This window comes from Cnephaeus nilssonii (genome assembly GCF_951640355.1).
Source record: "Cnephaeus nilssonii genome assembly, chromosome: 10".
Classification (NCBI taxonomy): Eukaryota; Metazoa; Chordata; class Mammalia; order Chiroptera; family Vespertilionidae; genus Cnephaeus; species Cnephaeus nilssonii.
In genome coordinates, this window is record NC_137081.1 from 14,668,415 (window position 1) to 14,690,714 (window position 22,300).

At 45.2% G+C, this 22,300-nt stretch overlaps 1 protein-coding gene across 3 annotated transcripts; it reads right to left on the reverse strand.

The window, feature by feature from the left end:
• Positions 1 to 996: 996 nt before the first annotated feature.
• On the reverse strand, positions 997 to 21,692 carry IDH1 (isocitrate dehydrogenase (NADP(+)) 1). Of its 3 annotated transcripts, none has more exons than XM_079782778.1 (10): positions 21,578 to 21,692; positions 20,401 to 20,475; positions 16,883 to 17,020; positions 12,631 to 12,922; positions 10,314 to 10,419; positions 8,347 to 8,524; positions 7,298 to 7,449; positions 4,452 to 4,592; positions 3,431 to 3,593; positions 997 to 1,934 (listed from the first exon to the last, which is right to left on the reverse strand). In XM_079782778.1, the coding sequence occupies exons 3-10, from the start codon at positions 17,002 to 17,004 to the stop codon at positions 1,844 to 1,846; spliced, it is 1,245 nt and encodes a 414-aa protein (XP_079638904.1). In that variant the 5' UTR covers positions 17,005 to 17,020; positions 20,401 to 20,475; positions 21,578 to 21,692; the 3' UTR covers positions 997 to 1,843. The 3 variants fall into 3 exon arrangements, with proteins under 3 accessions (XP_079638904.1, XP_079638905.1, XP_079638906.1); XM_079782779.1 differs by having other exon boundaries at positions 21,508 to 21,653; XM_079782780.1 differs by lacking the exon at positions 21,578 to 21,692 and adding an exon at positions 20,681 to 20,942.
• Between the last annotated feature and the right edge of the window lie 608 nt (positions 21,693 to 22,300).

Below are 22,300 nucleotides of genomic sequence, written 5' to 3' on the forward strand. Positions count from 1 at the left end.
TCTGATCCTGAAGCTGTTACAAAATAAACCATCCGTCTCTGGGTGCATTGGTCAGCATCTGTTCATTTGCTGATCATTTCAGAACATTGGTTGTTGGGAAAATTCTGAATCCGATATTGGAGCAGGGCTTTGCTGCCACAAAAACGCATCTGATCAACTCCCAGGGCATTTGTGATCCTACTGAAGGATCACCCAATCCAATGCAGTCATTCTGTTTCATGTGATACTTTCTTCTTCCAATACCACCTGAAAATGTGCAGGTGTAGTAGAAGAGCCCTAGCTCAGCTATCAGAACCCCTGGGTTCTAGGCCAGGACTCATGTGTTGTGGAAGCTGGAAGAGAGCCTCTCAATGCCTCAACTTCCTTCCCCAGAACACACCAATACTGCTGGGTGCGGACCAGTCTTTCTCCAGGCCTGCAGCTGGACAGGGGAAACCAGACTTGTTCCCTTCTCTGCATCCCATCTCCGGGGACCCACCAATCCCACTGAGTCAATTTTCTTTTCTCAGGATCTACCCCATTCTCTCCATTCTCAGGGCCACTGTGAGTTCAGTTCGGATCTTCATCATTTCCCACCTGAAATACTACAATAGCCTCTCATTAACTGGTCTTCCTTCCCCAACCACTCCCCTCTCCCTCCCTCCACTACTGTTCTTCTTAAAAGCTGCCCAGAGGGCTATTTTTCAAAATGAAAATCTGATCACGGCCCTCCCTTCTTAAGCCTTCCCTGGCTCCCTATTAACTTACACAATAATGATACCATAATGCCTTAGCATGTGCATAGGATTGACTCCCTCATATTCGTTACCCCTTTTGTCCTATCTTTGATCTTCTTTCCTTTTCACTGTAAGATCCACATCTTACTGTCTGTTTACTTATCCCTTTTTCCCCACAGTAAAATGGATAAGGGCAGAGATTTTTCAAAATCCAATTCCTATGGCTAGTACCTGGCATGGTGCCTGGCAGCTGAAGTACACTGGAGACATAGAAACCCGATTAGTCATTAGCATTTAATTTTAATTAACAGTTCAGAGGAAGAACAGACTAGAATAGTGTTTACAATCAACTTCTGAAAAATCACATTTACATAAAGGAAATAAAACAGGCCAGAAATCCCCAAAAGGTGCAGCTCGTATTATTGCACTTGAATAAAAGGCGCTGTTCGGGGCAGCCTAACACGTAGGCCCCGAAGGCCAGGAGGAGGAGACAAGCACAGAGGACAAGCCCCCGGGTAGTATTTATGCTGGATTCTGAACTCTCTAGTGGCCTCAAAAACATTTAACATTTCGAAACATTCCGTTGGAGCTCTTTACACAAGTGACTGCTATGTCTTCAACACGCGTTAGCTGCACCCACGCTCTTCGTTACAATTCTTGCGCAAGTTTGAAAGTTTGAGGTACGGCTGGACCTCACATGCTGGGACACCTGTTATACCACCAGCACCCGGAGCCCAGGCCGTGGAGAGTGGGGTAGGGAGAGAATTTCGACTTTACACACTTTTAGGGACCAAAACTGTGGCTATCGTTTAATTCAAGCACTCTTCATTTTGGTCATTTATTTCGGAACATGAGAAAAAGTGACGGGGTATGAATCAATGCTAAAGTAATTCCTAAGCTATTAGTAGAAAATAAATTTTAAATTTAAAAAGTCCCAGCCACATTCTTGAAGTGGCATAACTGGATGTGTAAGAAAAAGGCTGTAAACTTATAGAAAAGATAAACTCTGACTTCTAAACAAATTACAAAATTGATTTTGCCCTTCCCTTGAGTGTTATACGGAAAAATGTAAACCAGTGGACCTAGTTACCAAAAAAACACTTGTCCTCCTAAGCCGAGGAACAACCTTAAAGTTTGGCCTGAGCTAGTTTTATCTTCAAGTTTTCTCCGAGTTTGTCCATGAACTCAAACGTATTCAAGTAGTCAGAACGCTGCACGCTGATAGAGGGAGAAAAAGAAAAGACAATTTAGTCTCTGATCTGTAGCAGGCAGAGGAAACGTCCTAGGAATGCTAAAGTAGCATTCTGTTTACTTCTAGAAGAAAACGGATTAACGCTAACAAGCTACAAGTTTGGGGCTGATGACTGTAACCCAGGCTACAGGCAGCTTGAGTCTGGGCCACACATACATCCTCAGGAGACTCCTGCCATGTGGCTTTGAGGGGAAACGATCACAGAGCTTTAGCTCAGACTAATGCCTTAATGCCTGGGAGAATGAAGCCATTCTGGGCATTGCCATGCTTTCACCCACATCCCCACAAGCTGTCATATGTCCTTTAAAAAAAGTTTTAATGATCTTATTTCTGTGTCTTACTTAAAAACAAAAAAAGAGCCTGGCTGGTGTAGCTCAATGGTTGAGTGTCAACCTATGAACCAGGAGGTCACAGTTTGATTCCCGGTCAGGACACATGCCCGGGTTGTGGGCTTGGTCCCCAGTGGGGGGCATGCAGGAGGCAGCCAATCAATGGTACTCTCTCATCATTGATGTTTCTCTTTCTTTCTCCCTCTCCCTTCCTCTCTCTGAAATCAATAAAAATGTTTTAAAAAAAACCCACCCAAAAATAAACACAAAAAGACAACAAAATACTGCTGATAGGTGCCTATTTAAATAGGCTACAAAGGTACCATACCAATAAGGACATGTCAAGCGCTGTACTTTTGCTGCAACTTTAAGATAAGAAAGATGGAGTGACTAAGTAAATCCTGGGGCACACTGACCCTAACTGAGATCTCCGAAGACACAGAGTTGGGACATGGGATTGATGTTAAACTTAGTGTTTCTGGAGGTGAATCAGAGTAAACAACTCTGACTTTGAGGACAAAGTCTCTGATGAGCAGCTAATCCGGCTGGGATACGGGTTACCATGATCTCAGACAAATACATGGGCCCTCGACCATGTGACTGCTGGTTACAGATACCTAAGGAAGAGACTCTGACCAACTCAGCATCTAACGCCTGTGCTCCTTACTGTTCTCATCTGTAAAGTGAAAAAACAGAGGGTGGACTAAAATAGCCACAGGGGTCCCTTTGTTTCTGTCTGTAATTTTCTGGTTAAACTAAATGGAACCTTGCCCCCAATGGCTGTCCACTGGATCAGGGGTCAGCAGACTACACTGGCCCCTGGACCCAATCCAGGCTGCAGCCTAGTTTTGTACATAGTTTGATTGAAACGTTGCCACACCCACTCTAGAGGCTAATTATCTTCGACTGCTCTCAGGCCACAGAGACAAAGTTCAATAGCTGCTTAGCTTTGAAAAGGCTGTATATTCACAAAGCCTGAAATGTTTATTGTCTGACAATTTAGATAGTATCTGCTGACCCCTGAACTAGATGATAAGTAATGAATTCATATACCTCCAAAAAGCACTGATGTTTTGAGCCCAGCGGGGATAAGTGGTCATTTGACCACAGAGCCCACGGCATCTTATACCTACTTGGGTAAACCTTTAATACAAGCAGCCAGGTCCTTGGTCATGAAGCCAGCCTCGATGGTCTCAACACAGACGTCTTCCAAAGCCTTTGCGAAGAAGCCGAGCTCTTTGTTGTTATCAAGCTTAGCTCTGTGGGCTAACCCTCTGGTCCAGGCAAAAATGGAAGCTGAGAGAGAAAAAAGCAAACACACACACTTCAGTCATACCAGCTAGACATATCCCCAAATGTTTCAGTTCCCAAAGATAGAATTGTTTTTTGTTTTTGTTTTTTAAATTTAGGTGACTGACTTCATCAGATGCTCTCCTCAAGCACTCTAAATTTTAGGAGAGTTAGAAATATTTTACTGAACAGAAACTTTTAAAAATCTGCATGTTTGTAGGAGAAATGCTTTGGGTTTGTTAGAGCTGCAAGGAAGCACATTTTCTTTGTGTGGAAGTAGCTTGAAGCTTAAGGCACTTACTAATTTGCAGAAGGTCACAATCTCTTCCATCTCTTGTCTATATTGGTCTCCCCTCCCCTTTCCCTATCTCTCTCTCTCTCTCTCTCTCTCTCTCTCTCTCTCTCTCTCTTATCCTCACCCGAGGGTATGTTTAGAGAGAGGAAGGGAGAGAGAGAGAAACATTGATTGGTTGCCTCCTGTTCGTGCCCTGACTTGGGATCAAACCCCCAACCTGTAATCTCTTTTGAATGTGTGCTATCCTTGAAGCTGGGTTAGAAGGATCTATTTGTGTGGCTCTTAGATTCTCAGCCACGTGTGACATTCCAATGCACCAGAGGAAAAGGAAAATGGGAAAATGCAGTTGATAGCATTCTCCTCTATGATGTGTACTGTCCCTCCAGATGAAAAAGCATGTATTGCGTGTATTTTAAGAAGCACATTAAAGCAGCTCTCGTCAGGGGAACAAGTCAGCCGTGTGGTGGTGATTTTACACACAAAGCATCTGGCGGCCAAAGGAACACGTCGGAGTCCCTTTTGGATCTCCACTCTCTGGCTGTCAGTGCAGCAGTGAATCACTGTCTTACCAATGGGATTGGTAGACGTCTCCTGCCCCTTCTGGTGCATGCGGTAGTGACGTGTCACTGTCCCGTGGGCAGCCTCTGCTTCCACCGTCTTGCCATCTGGACAAATCAGCACGCTGGTCATCATGCCAAGAGAGCCATAACCTGTAAGTGGCAGAGCATGAAGTACCGGCTTCAACTGCATGGAGAGCCCTGGGTCGCTCAGGGACGAGAGCAAATGACCTCATCTTCACAGGTCCCGGTAAGCCCAACAAACATCATAGTCCTTTTCCCTCACTTACTGATCTCGGAGGCACCTGCTCCAGGGCTCAGGGTCTGACTGCCTGCATTCCACCCTAGTTCTGTGACTTTCTAGCTACTGTGGCTGTTTTCTAACCTATAAAATGGGAATAATAAAACACCGACTTAATTGGCTTATTGTACGAATTAGATAAATACACCTATGTGCAGGAATAAACATGAAATTTATTTATTCCTGAGGATGGCACCTGCCACAGAGTAAGAGCCCAGCACATTACTGCTCTTCTTACATGCAGATGCCCCCTGTTCTGGGAGAATAAACACCAGTGAGCTGTCTTGTGCCATCACGCTGCTCACAGACTCCCTGGGTTTGGTAAGAAAAGGCAGGTAAAGAGAGGATGGGATGGATCCAAGAGCATTCCTCTCATCCTTACTCTCTCTAGCAGCCCCACCAAAATATTATACTCTGTGGTTTCCTATTCTGGGAACCATATTATAACTTTTAAGTCTATGCAACTGATTTTTCTTCTTGTATCACTCTTTTACACTTGATTTCAAAGAACACATTTCTCCACTTTTGCTATTTCCCCAAAGCACCTGAGAAGTTAATGCAAATTTATAATGGGCCGTTACTTTATTTTTTCTAAATCTGAGAATAAGTAAACAAACGTAAATAATTCCTGAAGCTCATCTTTGACACAGTTAGGAATTCCTGTGTGGGGGTCACGAGTTCCTTTCATGTCCCTGTGTTGGTCTGAGGCTTCAGCAAATTCTCAAACACTTACTGACTGGAGAAGTGCGTGCAGGACACTTCACTCTCCATGGTGAGTTTGCCTGTGCAGCACTGCTAGGAGACACCAGTTGGTATCACTGTCAAAATAGAAGCTGTCAGTGAAATGTTTGGTGTGAGGCCAAAGTAGTTCATTCCCCCAGAGGAGAATAACGTGAAGACAGCCCGGCTGCCTTTTAATCTGTTTAGCTGCCTTGAGGTCACACTTATCTAGGGCCTCTGCCCAGACAGCCCTGGTTCCAGGCATCCTATCAGTGTGCTCCTGGCCACTGCCCTTCAGAACTCCTATTTCAGCCTTTTGAGCCTCTGTAACTGACATTTACCGTTGAGATTTCACCCTCAATTCGCTCTCCTGGTTGCCAGGAAGGCTACGTAGAAACGATGGAATGATCTGGGTCCCTTATGGAGAACGCCGAGGACAAGGACGTTCCCCTTACCCACCACGGAGGCATCACAAAGCACCACTCCTTCCTCTCCTGCAGCCCGAGGATTGGAGCTACAGGGGAGCAAAGGGTGTGCACCTCAGTCATCTGACGTCACAGTGGCCTTTAACTGCGTTGACCTACTGATTTTAAAACGGATAGGAGATGTTTAACTTTTTCATAAGGGAAAGGAAAAGCAGTACTTCCTGGGAAAAGCAAACATAATTCAAGTCGACACAAACATTCACCAGGGGAGTGTCAAGCTGACACTGGAACGGAAGGGCAACGTGGTGCTGAGGCAATCAAGGGAAGGAGGGTCTGCTGGTTACACCCGACGCGTTTCTGAATTTCTATGAACCTGACTTCGCTGCTCAGTTCCTCTGTGTGTCAAGCTAAGCAGTGAAGGCGCAGAGCAGCCTTCAGCGCTGGCTGGAAGGGCCTGAGTGGCTCCCGTTGCCGGAAGAGTGAGCCCTTGGATTCCTTTTCAACCCTTTGTTCCCTGCTGTGCTAGCTGATGCCAATCCAGGGTCAAGAAATGAGGAATGGTGGCGAGTGTCTGTTTCCCCTCTAGTGGTCTTACGCACCCTCAATACCTTCACCTTAATAATAGTTGTTATTGCAGCAAGACCACGTGGTTCAAGCTCAGCGAGTGCAGTGAACAGGGAAGGGTCCTAGGAAAGCAACGGGAAGACCTGGATCTCACACCCGGCTGTTTCTCACGGGATGTGTCCTACAATGACCTCACCTCCGGCCTCAGTTTCTTCATTTGTGAAAGGAGGAAGAGAAAGAGAAAGAGAAAGAAGAGGAAGAAATAAAGAGGAAGGGAGGGAAGGAAATAGACAGGGGGAAAAAGAAAGAGAGAAAGAGGTTGGACTAGGTAGAAGATTTCAAAATTCCCTTCTAGCTTCCAGCTTCATGTATTTCGAGGCTATGTTCTTAGGGGAATAAACATTTAGAATTGTTTAAAAAAATAAAAAAAGAACAGTGAGCTCTTGGAGAGACCCCCCCCCTTGGTTATTAGACAGCCCAGGCCCCTCACTTTACCCCTCCCTGCCAAGTGGCCTAGCTTTTCACGTTCTCAGAGGGGAAATAAAGGCAGGAAAGGGAGTGATGACTTCAAGTGGGGAAACTGTGTTAACACATCCAAGGCTGGAGCCCAGGGTCTCAACCACTGAGCTACTTCCGGGGCGACCCTGAGGAGTAGCTTCCCCAGTCGGAGCCCAACTTCCTCTTCGGTCGGCGGAGCAGAGGGGCCTGGGTGCCGGGCAGCACTCACATGTCATGGTGTTTACAGACAAGGGCTACAGAACCCTTCTTCCTAAACGGGAAGACGACCGTGGCATCGCCCACCTGCCGCAGGACCCGCTCCACCTCTCCGTGGTGCCCCCGCTCCTTACCTTGGGCCACGGAGTCAGACTGCACGTCGCCATCGTAGTTTTTACAGGCCCAGATGAAGCCTCCCTCTGACTTCATGGCTTGGGCCACCATGTCATCGATGAGCCTGTGCTCATACCAGATCTTCTGGGCCTCAAACTGGGATTTGTACTGACTGAGAAAGAAGAGAGACAAGGAACACAAAAGGAGGAAAATTGGTTTTGTGAGGGATGTCAGGTGCTTCTCCGAAGGGGGGCTGAAGGGTGGGGCTGGAAGCAGCATTTTCAGTGGCAGCAGCACAAGCGTAGGAACCTGACACATGGGCTCAAACTCCTGCCCAATCATTGTCAAGCTGTGCAACCACTCTGGAGAGATGTGAGAATTAAGCAAGCCAGGGGTTTCCCAAGCACTACTTTCACAGTTTTCAATACGCTGCTGGTCAGATTCTTGGGATTCGGCTTACTTTAAGAATGTAAGGGACGGGGGGTCGGGGGGAGACCATTCTACTGCTTGATATCATTCAGGAAACTAAGACAGCTTTCAGGCTTAGGACATGGGCAGCAGGAAGAGGGATTAAAACGTCTCATGAAGGAGATGTCCAATTTGTGCCCTGGCCTGAACACTTGCACCTAAAAGGGAGTTGAAATTTAACCCATGCTCACATGCTGTTGAATCTACAGCTGTTATAAATGTAGACGTCAGCCCACGAGGCTACACTAAAGCAGAGTTTTCAATCACGGCAATGGGTTTCAGACAGAATAGAAATGGGCCCAACTCAGAAACTCATGCTCGAAAAATCAGAACTCTATCAGGAACAGGGCACCTTTCTTCAAACAATACATAATTCTGGCTCTGAAAAAAAATGTGGGACCCGGATTTGAGAACATATTTATCTTCGAAAAGCAATCTAGAGTGATTTTGTTTCACTCCTATTAAATCTGTTTCACTCTTGTCTTTAAGGGATAGTGATGGTTTTCACTCAGTTTTCCCCAGAACCAAAAGGACAAGCATGCAAATTCTATACTACAGATGCCAGCTTGAGAAAAAGGAAGGAAAAAAGAACTGTAGTTACTTGTCATAGATCTCCTGAAAGATGTCTTTAAAACGCCCATCATATTTCTTCAGAATAGTGTTTTTGGTGCTCAGGTACAAAGGCCAACTCTTGGACAAAGCCATCTGGAAAGAACTGTGTGCAAACTCTTTGATTGACTTATCTTGATTGTACATCCCCATGGCAACACCACCACCCTCTGTGGGGGGACACCAAGGAGAGAAAAAAAGAGAAATGGGGTACAGTTGTAACAAGTTTAAATCCACCCACAACCACAAATCACCCAATTCCCAGCTCCCATGTCTAAGCCCTGGCTTCAAAAAGTCCCAGCCAGGCTCCCAACTTGAATATCCCATGAGCTCCTGAGGCACAGAATAGGCGGGAAATCACGCATAGTTAAGGACATTCTAAGTTATTTTAAAAGGGCAATAGAGATGATATAAAGAGATACGGTTTTTAGGATGCTGAAGATACTGAAATACGAAAATCCACTGATATGAACCAGAACTATACTCAAGAAAGGATGAATAATTTTTAAACTGTCCTTTCATACTTTTAAATTTTCAAACCTGTATTCTAAACTCTAAGTGTGCATTCAATCCTCAGCCAGAGAATGAAAATTCTCGTAATTCCCTGGACGATACGGACAGTTCACACCGTCATTGGTAGAAAAAGTTAGGCTACATGTAATCACTGGTGTTTCACAACTCTTGTTAGTTGAACTTTGTTATTGCTGAAAGACAGAACTTGAATTCATTCCACTGTCCAGGGCCAACTTGGGCACAGACTGTGAAAGGTGCTGAAAGCAGCAGAGCTAGATTCCATGAAAATGACAAGACCCATGGATACAGAGAACAGACTGACAGCTGTTGGAGGGCAGGGGGTTGGGGGCTGAGTGAAGGGATTAAGCAAAGAAAAAAAAAGAAAAACTCATGGACACAGACAACAGTATGGTTACCGCCAGAAGGAAGGGGGCAGGTAGAAGAAAGTAAAGTGGGGGATGAACAGTGATGGAAGGAGACTTGACTTGGGGTGGTAAATACACAACATACAGATGATGTATTGTTAAATTGTACACCTGAAATCTGTATAATTTTATTAACCAATGTCACCTCAATAAATTCAATTAAAAAGTATTATTATTTAGAGGAAGCAAGGAAAACAAAAGCTAGGTAACTTTTGCATTTTTGTTTGTGTGAATGCTTTTAATAACTTCAATAATGGAGAAAGAGGGTCCCCTGTTTTTAGTGGAATTCACCATAATGGACCTTTGGAAGCAGGAGAATGTTGGGCAAGAAAAGGCAAAAAACAAATGTTCTACTCCCATAGAATAAATACGCAGATGGGCAAGAAGAACATTTCAATGGTTATATAACATAACCATTTTTTAATACAAACCCTACCAGAGCAAATGGTAGGATTACTTGACAGGTGAGTTGGAGATATTCACATATTTTTGTCTTTTTTTTTTTTTTTTTCCAGAGAGAAAGGAGGAGAGAGAGAGATAGAAACATCATTGATGAGAGAGAATCATTGATCGGCTGCCTCCTGCACACCCCTCCTGGGAATCAAGCCCACAACCCAGGCATGTGCCCTTGACCGGAATCGAACCTGGGACTTTGGTCCACAGGCCGACGCTTTATCCGCTGAGCCAAACCAGCTAGGGCTATTCACGTTTAATTTATATAATTTGTGAACAATAGACTCCTGCCAACTTCCCTTCGTGATTTAAGAGAAATGCCTATTTATCAACCTGTCTTTGCCTATAAGCATTTCCAATTGGGTGGCTCATCCCTTTTGGGCCCTTATCCAGGCCACAAGAAGGCGTGGAAGCCAATTACTTTTTTATTCAGATTTAAGGTCCCGTAGTCATGTTGTAGATTCAGGTTGCACTTTTAGGCAGCCACACAACAAACTTTAAACAACCAGAAATAATGCTGCCTAAACCATCTGTGAAAATATGACCATGATGAACTTTAATTGCATACCTTCAAAGTTATGTACCACGTATGTCTTTTTTGGGGATCCATCACTTGGCGTGTAGGTTATCTCTACTTTTCCAGGCCCGGGAACAACAAAATCAGTTGCTCTGTACTGTGTAGGGGGCAGAGAGGGAGAGGTATTAAAACAACGACAACTATTCCAACAAGTGTTACAAAGAATGGGGAAAAACATCAGAGGACAGAGCTGGAAGACACCTAGACAAATAGCACAGTGCAGATCAACCTTCTTTTATTTTAGAGATGGGGACGAAGAGGTCCAGAGAGTCCCTGAAGCTAATCAGTGGTAGCACACATTAAAGATCAGTATTTATTGGGTGCCTACCAGGCACAGGGCAGTTTTCTGAGCACTGGTATGGAGAGGAGTGAGAATTAGCCTTAAGTATTTTCCCTTACCAAAGTGGGCATAGACAAAGAGTGCTATAGGATGGCAGAGGAAGAGAAATGACATGACCTGGAGGTTAGGGAAGTCTTCCTATAGGGGGTGATGTATACTAGTTGTGGTACTGAAGATGATCAAGAGCGAATGCCTTGTCCTCGCTATAGGACAGATGCTTTAAGTGAGGAACCACCAGTTCATCTTATTATCTCATTTGATTCTTCCATCACTCTTACAAGGAAGGGACTGTGGTGTTGGGGAAATACGCATCTAGGGTCAAAAGACTTGGGATCTGGTCCTTGGACCTTCAGAGCTGTCTCTTCATGATTAACGTCACTGCTAATGCCTAGCCCAGAGCTTGTCCCTATGAAGCAACCTCTTGGAAGGAGGTGCGAAGGCTGGTGGTCCTTAGAAAAGGGCCGTCTGAGGAAAGCCATCTCTCTCACGGGCATGAAGCTACGCTAGTGGGAAAATGTGCGCAGCCTGCACTAGGCACCTGTTAAATCTTGGCTGCATTGTGCCTTCTTCAATGACAGAGACTAGTTTCAGAGTCAGGTGTCAGCATCCTTTGGTTGTTTGCAGAGAGCGATACTAGTGACAGCTGGTAAAAGCTGTCAGGTAACGATGCAGGCTCACTATCTGGAACACTCTGACATATAAAATCCTCTACTATGGTCCTTTATTCCATTCTCAAAAGGAAGAAACCAAGGCTCCAAAGCATCATACATGCTTTGTAGATGTTTATGCACATTCACACGATCAGGGAATCGACCAGAGGTTTAGAGTTTTCAATCTGGACTTTAACAAATAGGATGATCAATCATTCTTCCAAGTGATTGATACCAAAGTAGTAGTAATAACAACAACAGACAAAAATGACACCACTGGACTCAAAAGAGCTTAGAGAGGTGTTCCCAGAATTAGGACATGTGTAGCACTCGCATCCACACGCCTTCTCCTGGCCTCTGGGAGGTCCCTGTGAAGGGACAGGCCAGGCTGGAGGCACAGTTTGAGCCACAAGATAGAACAAAGGGAACGACCCATCAAGGAGTGACCTGGTGACCATGTCCCAGGAACAGAGGGAGGTCTGCCCCGGCCAGACTGCTTTCAAGGACAGCTGTGTACACCAAAGCCTCTGGATTTCAGAATTAGGGACGCTTGTTTTCAGGGTCTTGTAAGACACACATGACTTTCTATGAAACTCGGCATACCTCAGTTTCAACATGAAATTTTGATTTTGTTTGGTTGGCTGGTTTTCTGTGTAATTTGGCAGCCAGCCTACTTGTACAGAAGTACAGAAATGAAACTTTCTTTTCCAAGTAGGAAAAAAAACTGTCTTAAAGGGACTGTTTTCAACTACTGGGTCAGTTTTTTCCTTTTATGTATGAAACGACCACGTTTCATGTAATCTCTGGTGGTTCCCAACCCTGCCTGCACTTAGGATCACTTGGGGAGCTTAAAATGCCTGAATCCCATCGGATTCAGATTCATCGGATCTCAAGTATTGGAATTAAAACAGAACAGCACATTTTTTTTAAATGCAAAATAAAACAAACACCACGAAAACCTATAAAAGGATCATTTTAGAGCCAAGGTTGAGGATTACTGATTTGGTTGAAGCACAGGAAATTATCCATACAAAAAATGTCAATATTATCTGGTTTAAATTAACAAAAAGATAAAGAAAAAAAATACTTCTGAAAAAAATCATGTATGTTGAGACAGATGCCTGTGAGTCTTTCTGTATTTACTTCTACCTAAATGTGTAAATAGACAGATATACATATATACACTTCTCAATTGTGCGCTTTGTTTAATGGAAGTAGTCACCAAAAGATAAGCATAAAACACATGTAATTCAGAACTGCTGGGCAGCCAAAGGCCATGAAGAAAGAATGGAAAATCAAGTTATGCCACATGACTTACCTGATCCCCATACGCATGACGACCTATGATGATGGGTTTCACCCAGCCGCTCACAAGCCGGGGGATGTTTTTGCAGATAATAGCTTCCCTGAAGACAGTACCACCCAGAATATTTCGGATGGTGCCATTGGGCGACTTCCACATTTGTTTCAACTTGAACTCCTCAACCCTCTTCTCATCGGGGGTGATGGTGGCACACTTGACGCCAACGTTGTACTTCTTTATAGCTTCTGCGGCATCCTTGGTGACCTGGTCATCGGTGGCATCACGATTCTCTATGCCTAAATCATAGCTGGGAGGAAAAAACCCAGACAGAGTGATGGGTGACGGAGGGTGCTACCATTCTGTCTGTCTCTGCATGGTGCTGGCACGCAGAGCTTGCCCTGCAGAAAGTGAAGGCTCTCAGTATACCTACACCTGCCACGTTTCACCATTAATGTACCCTTGACACGGAAGATGGTGCCAACTGAACACAGCACTGAGAGGCTGCACTGCTGGGCCCTGGCTCCCTGTGCTGCAGTGGGAAGCTGTCTGGAAGGAAACTGAATGGAAACCATGGTGCTTTGCACCTTTGCTAGCTTTCACCATATAGAGGCAATAACAGCGCGGGAGCAACCCTTTGGCAGACTTCCATATAATTAACATAAAAATGCAACACGAAGCACCACCTTAGCAAACTTTTCCTTAGTAAATATTGTGCTCTAAAAATAAAGGGGTCAGAGGGTTAAAATTTTTGTTTCTTGTATTTGATATTCAAGTAGTGGGATTTATAAATGTGACATTTAGTGACAAAAATCGAATGACTCCTTCATTAATGCCAGGTAATTATAGGATGGACCTTTCCCTAATTCTTGGGTAAGTTTCTCTGTTCTGGACACAAGCCTGCAGTTTACTGGATAAGCAATGGAATCAAGCAATGGTTTTATATACCCCAGAGAGCTAGCGTTTGGTACCCCAACACCCAGACTGCCACTGATTCAGAGCTGAAAAGGATTGGTTGTGCACAGAGTACAGACAATGACTGTAAAGTTTTATCTAAAGTATGGAATAGTTTGTCCAAAATAGGAAAAACAAAACAGCAATGCGATTATTTTGTTCTCCAAGGTTTTAAAGTTCTTTAGCTTTCATAACATGCTGAACCAAGAAGCCTCTAGATTTCTTTTTAGTTCTTTTTTAAAATTTATTTTTATTTACGTACTGTCTAAAGTTTTACATATGTCTCCTTTTTCCCCGATTGTCCCCTCCCCCACAGCCATTCCCACCCCGGGCAAGCCCCCACCACCCCAGTGTCTGTGTCCATTGGTTATGCTAATATGCATGCATACAAGACCTTTGGTTGCTCTCTAACCACCCCCTCCCCTGCCATTTGTCTCTGGATCTATTCTTGTTCATCAAATTATGTTGATCATTATATCCCACATATGAGTGAGATCATGTGATATTTATCTTTCCCCGACTGGCTTATTTCGCTTAGCATAATGCTCTCCAGTTCCATCCATGCTACTGCAAATGGAAAAGTTCCTTCTTTTTTATAGCAGCATAGCATTCCATTGTGTAGATGTGCCACAGTTTTCTAATCCACTCATCTGCTGATGGGCACTTAGGTTTCCAAATCTTAGCTATTGTAAATTGTGCTGCTATGAACATAGGGGTGCATATATCCTTTCTGATTGGTCTTTTTAGTTCTTGTATTTCCTTTCCTTAGTTATCCCAACTCATGATGCAAATGCAGAGGCAACAATCTTAAATTTCCAAATAAAAACAATTCCAGCTCTGGCTGGTGCTGCTCAGTGGTTAAGAGTGTTGGCCTGTGCACCGAAGGGTCTCAGGTTCAATTCCTGGTCAAGGGCATGTACCCCTGGGTTTTGGGCTCACTCCCTGCTCTGGGTCAGGTGCGTGTGGGAGGCAACCAATAGCTGTGTCACATTGATGTTTCTCTCTCTCTCTCCCCCACTTCCCCTCTCCCTTCCACCCTCTGAAAAGCAATGGAAAAAATATCCTTGGGTGAGGATTAACAACAACAACAACAAAAACTCCAGACTGCTTTGACCTTAGCTAATTCATATAAATGTAACAACAGAGCACAAACTCTCTTATCTCCTGGCACAGGAAGTGCTGAGTATGTGCAAACGTCTACTCCTAACTCAAACAAGAAATGCAGTCAGCAGTGCTCATGTTCAGAGGAACCCCAAGAGAGACCAGCAGTACATGCCTGCAATTTTTGTTTCTCTTCTTAACATTTCTGTGTGTGTGTGTGTGTGTGTGTGTGTGAGAGAGAGAGAGAGAGAGAGAGAGAGAGAGAGAGAGAGAGAGAAAAGAATGGCCTGAACCACAGTCCAGCCTGCAGAAAACAAAACAAATTCCTCCACTCCCCTCAAAAAAGAACCAGTCGTGTAATCATAGCAATTTTAGAACAACTTACAACTTGTTTAAGCCTCTAAACATTCTTTGGTCGATAGCCAGTGACAGTTTTTTCTGGGCCTAAGGAGTATCCTTTAAAACGCCTTATGTCTCTAGGCTAAAGAGGCTCAAAGCATCTTTGTAACTATTCTACTGGCAAGAGCTCTGCACACTCACCCATTGGCTTGTGAAGCTCTGAAACAGGACAGTGCCGGTAAAAATGCTTCTTTAACCTACTTGGATGATGCTTTTTAGGCTTCATTTCCTGCATGTTTTGTTGACCTCTGCCGGTATTTGCTCCATCTTGTGGTGGCAACCGTGATATTATCAACAGCTTAAGCTTAGAATAATTAAAAAGGGTGTCTAAGGATTCCATGCAAATTAAATGTCTGCACCCAAGCAAATAAAACAGGTCCTCGGGACATAGTCTCATGCATAATTCTGGGTCAAGGCATATACACTTCCAGGTGCCACTAGTTTGGCTAACATGGGAGTCTTCAGCCACTGCACCCTTGTAAAAATTCTGTCTCTACCTAGTTCAGATGCTCAAAAAGCATGAGCAAGTTTATGAAAAACACAGGGGAAAAAATGAGGGCATTCCATAGAGACTTTCATATCTGTCTCTGAACAATTTAAACACAGGCAAAGGTTCAAGTCTTTAGGACACAAATGTTTAAGGGCGCTTGTGACACAGGTCGGTGTTTTATTAAAATAACTTCAGGGGTTCTTTCTGTACTGTAACTGTATGAAAAGGGCAAAGGCAAGGAATAAAAAGGGGGAAAGGTCCACTGGCTAGTTAAATAGAAGGATAGAAAATAGGGCATGGCTCGGTGGTTGAGCATCGACCTATGAACCAGGAGGTCATGGTTTAATTCCTGGTCAGGGCACATGCCTGGGTTGCAGGCTCGATCCCCAGTAGGGGGCTTGCAGGAGGCAGCCAGTCAATGATTCTCTCTCATCATTGATGTTTCTATCTCTCTCTCCCTCTTTGAAATCAATAAAAATATATTTAAAAAATAATAAGATTCATTGGCATATATTCAGGCACTCTTCCCAGGCTTTATTCACAGGATTTAGCTGTATCATTGTAAAAAAGCTAGTTATATCCCGAAATCACTTAAGATTATATTTTCTGAGTTTGCTATGGGGAGGAATAGTCATGGGCCACATATCCAGCAATGGTCCCATAAAATTATAATAGAGATGAAAAATTCCTGTCATCTAATGATGTCATAGCAGTGGTATGTTGTAGTGCAACACACATAACGTACCATTGTTACAACTGCCTTCAGTAGTCAGGACAGGTGTGTGGCAGGGGAACAGAATTGTCTCCCCAAAATATGTCTCTTTGGCCTAAGGCAGTGGTTCTCAACCTTTCTAATGCCGCGACCCTTTAATACAGTTCCTCATGTTGTGGTGACCCCCAACCATAAAATTATTTTCGTTGCTACTTCATAACTGTAATTTTGCTACTGTTATGAATCGTAATGTAAATATGTGTTTTCCGATGGTCTTAGGCGACCCTGCTAGCGGTTCTCAACCTGTGGGTCACAACAGGTTGAGAACCACTGCTGTAGAGCCTAAGACCATCGGAAAACACAGATATTTACATTACGATTCATTAACAGTAGCAAAATTACAGTTATGAAGTAGCAACGAAAATAATTTTATGGTTGGGGGTCACCACAACATGAGGAACTGTGTTAAAGGGTCGCGGCATTAGGAAGGTTGAGGACCACTGGCCTAAGGATTATTTTAGGCTGATTGATGTTCGCACGACAGAACTGCTTAACCACACATTTCTCAGAATGTAACCCTGTCATTAAGTTGCACACGACTGTAATTCATTTACCTGTGCAGGTCCAGTTCCACATAAGGAAAAATGAGTTTTTCTTTAATCAACTCCCAAATGATTCGTGTCATTTCATCTCCTTGCATCTCTACCACTGAACCACCATGGATTTTTTGAGACATTTTGACTTCACTAAACCTTTAAAAAGAAAAAAAAAAAAAAGATAAGATACATATCTAGTCATTTATTTCATTATAGTGTTACCAGACTAAAGGATCCCTTTGTCTGCGTGCGCAAAGCCCAATAAGAAGCGAACAGGAGTTTGCAGCCAAGAAAGTAAGGGTTTATTACTTGAGGAAGTGGCCCACACCGGGAGTCACAGGTGAGCTAATGCTTAAAGACCCAGAACCCACATGTACTTCAGGGGGTGGATTATATAGGGGGAAAATCATTCATCACAGTGACTAAGGCAGTCAGGGTCATGGTCAAGGTTGTGGTCTCTACTGATTGGTCGGCGCTAGGGTAGAGGGTGGTGATCAGTGCATCTGGTCCTGATGTCAGCTATGGTGTTTATTCATCTGGTTTCACCACTTTTCTGGGTCTAGAGCTAAAACACAACTGAGGCCTAGATGCCATCTTTAGTTTAATTGAAACTCTGTCTCTGTGGTCAAAAGACCCGAGGCTTTGTTCTTAAGATTATTTGATGTTGACCAGAACCTCATTGTCCTGAGGGCTTAATGCTTAAGGGAGTGGACATGTAAGGGAGAAGGTGAGTCAGGTGCTGGATGGGGTCAGTTTGAATGAAAAGGAAAGAAAGAAGGAACGACCATAGTAAAGAAATGAAGTTTCTGCACAGTATCACTAGCATAAAAACAAAATAGAAACATTTGGTGACTACTAAAAGAATAATTCATAGTAGCATGACTGCACGAAAAGCTAATAATAATTGCAGTTACCATTAGAATTGAGCACATTCTCTACATGAAGCATTGTGTTACATGCTTCATGTGTGGTTTGAGTTAGCTCTTGCAACAACCCCGAAAGACGGAATTATTTCCTTATTTTACGTTGATATAAGAGAAGTAGCTTTCCCAAGGCCAACTGCTAGAGCATCTGGAACCTGCTCCTGTGACATGCCCTCAATAATGTAATCATTATTCGTGACTATCAGTTTGTCCTAGAAAATAAGATTATTTCCACAATATCATGCTTATTTGAACACTTCTATTCAACTCCTCACTATACTGTGCCCTCAAGATGAGCAGAATGATGAGAGCTAATATTCCCCCTCTTTTATGAGGCTGTTTTGGTTCAAATAACTACCTTCGAGGAGATGTGACAAGTTCTTATGACTTATGTTAAAAGAACTTTAAGTCTAAAAGTGAAAGATGAAGAATTCCTGGTGGAACTGTTTTCCTAAAGACAATCTATATATATAAAAGCCTAAGCGACCATTTGACAGGTAGCTGTGATGCACACTGACCACCAGGGGCAGATGCTCAACGCGGAGGCATGGAAACATGGAACAGACTGATGAATCTCAAAGGGAAGAGGAGAGTTGGGAGGGTGGGAAGAGATTAACCAAAGATCTTATATGTACACTAGAGGCCTGATGCATGGATTCGTGCACCGGTGGATCCCTCAGCCTGGCCTCTAGTATTAAATACTAAGGATGTGGAGCTAAATACAAGAGTGATTTCTCAATCAGAGAAATCTGTTTATACAAGGTCACTACTCAGGACCTAAGCATATCCCTGTCTTCTTCCTCAGTAACCCAACTCCGGTACTGTTCTGCTGGCTGTTCATGGGCAAAGATAAGCTGTCAGTGTGTGGTATAGGGAAGCAGAATTGTTCCAGGAAGAGATGCCATTTTGAGGAACAGGGTGTAGGGGTGCATGCTTTGGAAAAGCAAGACTATGAGGCTTAAAGGAAGGCCCTGTCCTATGCGTGTTCTCTGAGAGGCAGAGGACGCCCTGAGCCTGCTCAAGGTATCTGTTCCTTTTCATGATGCTCTAATGGGAAGTTCCCCTCCCCCAGCAACACAACTGCAAATTGCTTTTCTTCCCCTGAATGTATAGCTGACTTTAAAAATTATTAGGTAAAAGGCCTGTAAACAGTCTCTCTTGAAAAGTTGAGCTCAAGTCACTTGGCCTTTAAATGAAAGAATGTCATGATCAGTAGGTGGTAAGCCTCAGTTTGTGTGACAAGCCAGGATATCATTCTACCCCCAGCCCCATTTTCACTTCCCAGGTTTGCAATTCTAGAATCCTGCTGATGTTACTGTTACTGGGGAACTATCTGGAACTCAAGTAGAATAAAAGAAATGAACAAACTGATGTGGATGAGTCAATTACTTCCCACTTGTAATTTGAAGTATGATTTACAGTACAGCTTAGCTCAGGCGTCCTCAAACTACGGCCCGCGGGCCACATGTGGGTGTTTTTGCCGTTTTGTTTTTTTACTTCAAAATAAGATATGTGCAGTGTGCATAGGAATTTGTTCATAGTTTTTTTTAAACTATAGTCTGGCCCTCCAACGGTCTGAGGGACAGTGAACTGGCCCCCTGTTTAAAAAGTTTGAGGACCCCTGGCTTAGAGTATATGATTCAGTCACACTGACCCCACTGTGACACCTGTTCTTGCATTTACTACAAAACAAAAAAGAGGCAGCAAACTTATCTTCGTCTTAATACTACATTTCCACGGCCATATTTCTATATGGTATTATGCAAGAGTTATTACTTGGCTATTTTTTTCCTTGCTGGCAAATACAATTAATAGAAGGTCATACTCTATACTTGAAATTTCAATACTGAGTGACAGTATTTTTTTAGTTAATTATTTCCTTCTCAGTTGAAGTAAATGTTTTGAGCAGTGATTGTTCTATATTCATGATGCATAATTGAAGTGTTTCAGGTTTTCCTCACATTACTTAACTAAAATTTTATCACCTGTTAACTAAACAACGGAAGCTTTATTGAAGACCCTGGCTTACTACAATGTAGGACATTATTTTATTTCTTTTAGACTTGAATTCCATGAGGTGGGCCTTAGGCCCCAGGGGATTCACTTGTCTACCCTTGCCTCTAAGATTTTCTATCTCCGCCCAAACCCCAACTTCAGAAGGCAGGACTTTCCCACAGGTTGGTTCTTTTGTCTGAAAGCAGCCTAATTCTGATCTGACACACTTGTGTAACTCCGGAAAACAAACCTGGACTCATGTCGACTAGTGTAAGAAAGAAAAAAGCTGCTCACCCCGTTTAATTTTTCATAAACCCCAAGTTTTTAAGCCATTTTTTTTAAAAAAAGCTGCTTTCACGAACTACAATCACCTCTGGGCAAAAATAAATAAATAAATAAATAAATAAATAAATAAATAAATAAATAAATAAATAAATAATAGTCTCCTGCAGTGAAGACGCTAGACTGAAAGAAATACGGAAGCAGTTGCAATTTATTATTGAAAATATTCCTGACTCACTCCCTCGCAGTGCCTGCCTCGAAGATCACCAAGACCAATTAAAAGCAGTATTGCCACATCAAAGAAAATACGTAAGGGGAGAAATTGCTACTTCTTACCTTTACAAGTGAATCAATTTCTAATCACTCCAACTCCTCTCAGTCTTGGGAACTCAGCTGAGTGCCGTTTATCTCCTAAAAAACAACAACCCCACAAACCGAACAGGGAATGAAAACGACAGCACACAAACCCCTCTTGCCAGGAGGATTTAGACAGCCCGGTTTATCTGGTTTAAAGTACAGTGCGGAGTGAACCCGGAGGGGCGAAGGGCAGGTGCGGGTCTGCAGACACCGCACAAATAAAGGTTAGGGGAGCACCGATCTCTATGCCTGTACACACCGGAGGGTGCGTCCGGGGTTCGCCGTCCCTTTGCTGGTCTTGAGGTTTGGGGGTCGCCGTCCCTTAGCTGGTCTAGGGGCTTGTACGTCCTTAAGTGACGCAGCGACCAGCAGGTTCTCGGCCTGCCCACGTCCTTGTGGCGCTTGTGCAAGAGGCTTGCAGCGGCAGCTGGCCCCGACGCTCCTTCCTGGTCTCCACGCCCACGCCTTCCCTCCCGGGTGCCGGACCTTTAAGCGGGCGCCGGGAACCGGCCAGGGAACGCCTACCCCAGAACTTGAGATCCCTCCATCCCCCACGCCGCCCGCCCGCCCGCCCCGCAAACCGGGGCCGGGGCTCCTCCCACTCCACGCCCCACAAGCGGGGGGCATTCTCCCTGCCGTCTGAGTTCGCAGCACACGCGCCCTAGTCCTCGGGTCCCATCTTTCTTTGTATTCAGTGCCCACGGCCGCGCGTTTTCTTTCCCCCTAAACCCAAGACTCAGTCTTTTCTATGTGTCTTTGCAGTTTCCCATCGCTCGGGTTGCCTTTCTGCATGCAGACCTGGGCTTCCATGGTCTGGGCTTCCACTGCAGACAACTTTCCGCCGCCCCATTCCACCCTCCGGTGCCCGAGAGCCACATCCAGGCACCTGGCACCCACTTCCCTTTCCCACGTGCAATACCTGGATTGTCCCCCCCGGCCCCCTTCTTTGCGACCAGAACTCGCCGCTAAGTTCCTTCCTCCAAACCTAAGATCTTCTCTTGCTTCCTTCTCCCCACTCCAGCCGTGGGCGGACTCCGAGCCTCCCCCAAAGCCAGGGCCCGGCCGCCCCTCGCAGCCTGCGGTTACCTGCAGGCTAGGGACGCCGGCGATGCACCGGGGCGGGGGCGGCGCCACAGCCGCTCACGACCCAACTCACCAGCGCAAACACTGGCAATCCCAGCCGGGTCCCAGCTGCTCCGGCGTCTGACACAGCCTCCAAGACGCCCAGGCACCGACCAGCCAGCAGGCGGGGCCGCTTTTCCTCTTCCCGGCTTTGTCCCCTCCCGGCCCGGCCCCCTCGGCCCACCTCGGAGCCCCGCCCCCGCCCCGCCACCAATCGCCGCGCGCTGAGCCCTCCGAGGTGGGCGTGGCCAGGGGTCCGGGCCGATCCCGGACCGTAGAGGGGAGCGATCTGCAGAGCGTGCTTCTTGGCGCCGGGGCCGGGAGAGGGGCTGCAGCGCCCCCGCAACTTGGCTGCGGCTTTTCCTGATGGGAGGACGCGAATGCCACCTGCAGGCCGGGGAGCAGGGCGCGCTGGGGCTGGTGTTCTGAGACCCACGCCGCCCGAGAGCACCCTGGGCTGCTTTGTGACAACCTAGGGGCAGGAAGCGTGTTTCCAGGGCCACAGGAAAGGCAGGCGGGGAGCCGGAGAGCCTGGCCTCGTCTCCTTCCCGGCGTGCCCCGAGGTGCGGTAGTCTGGCACCGCCTTTGGCCCAGAGAAGAGTGGTCCAGGCGATGAGCGCGGGTTGCTTTTGGGGGCTACTCCACCCACAGCTAGAATGCAAAGGACTGGCCGGTTGCCCAGGCAGGCATGCCACAGGACATATTTTCCGCCGCCACCAATGACTAGGTCTTTAGAGCGTCTGTACCTATATAGTAA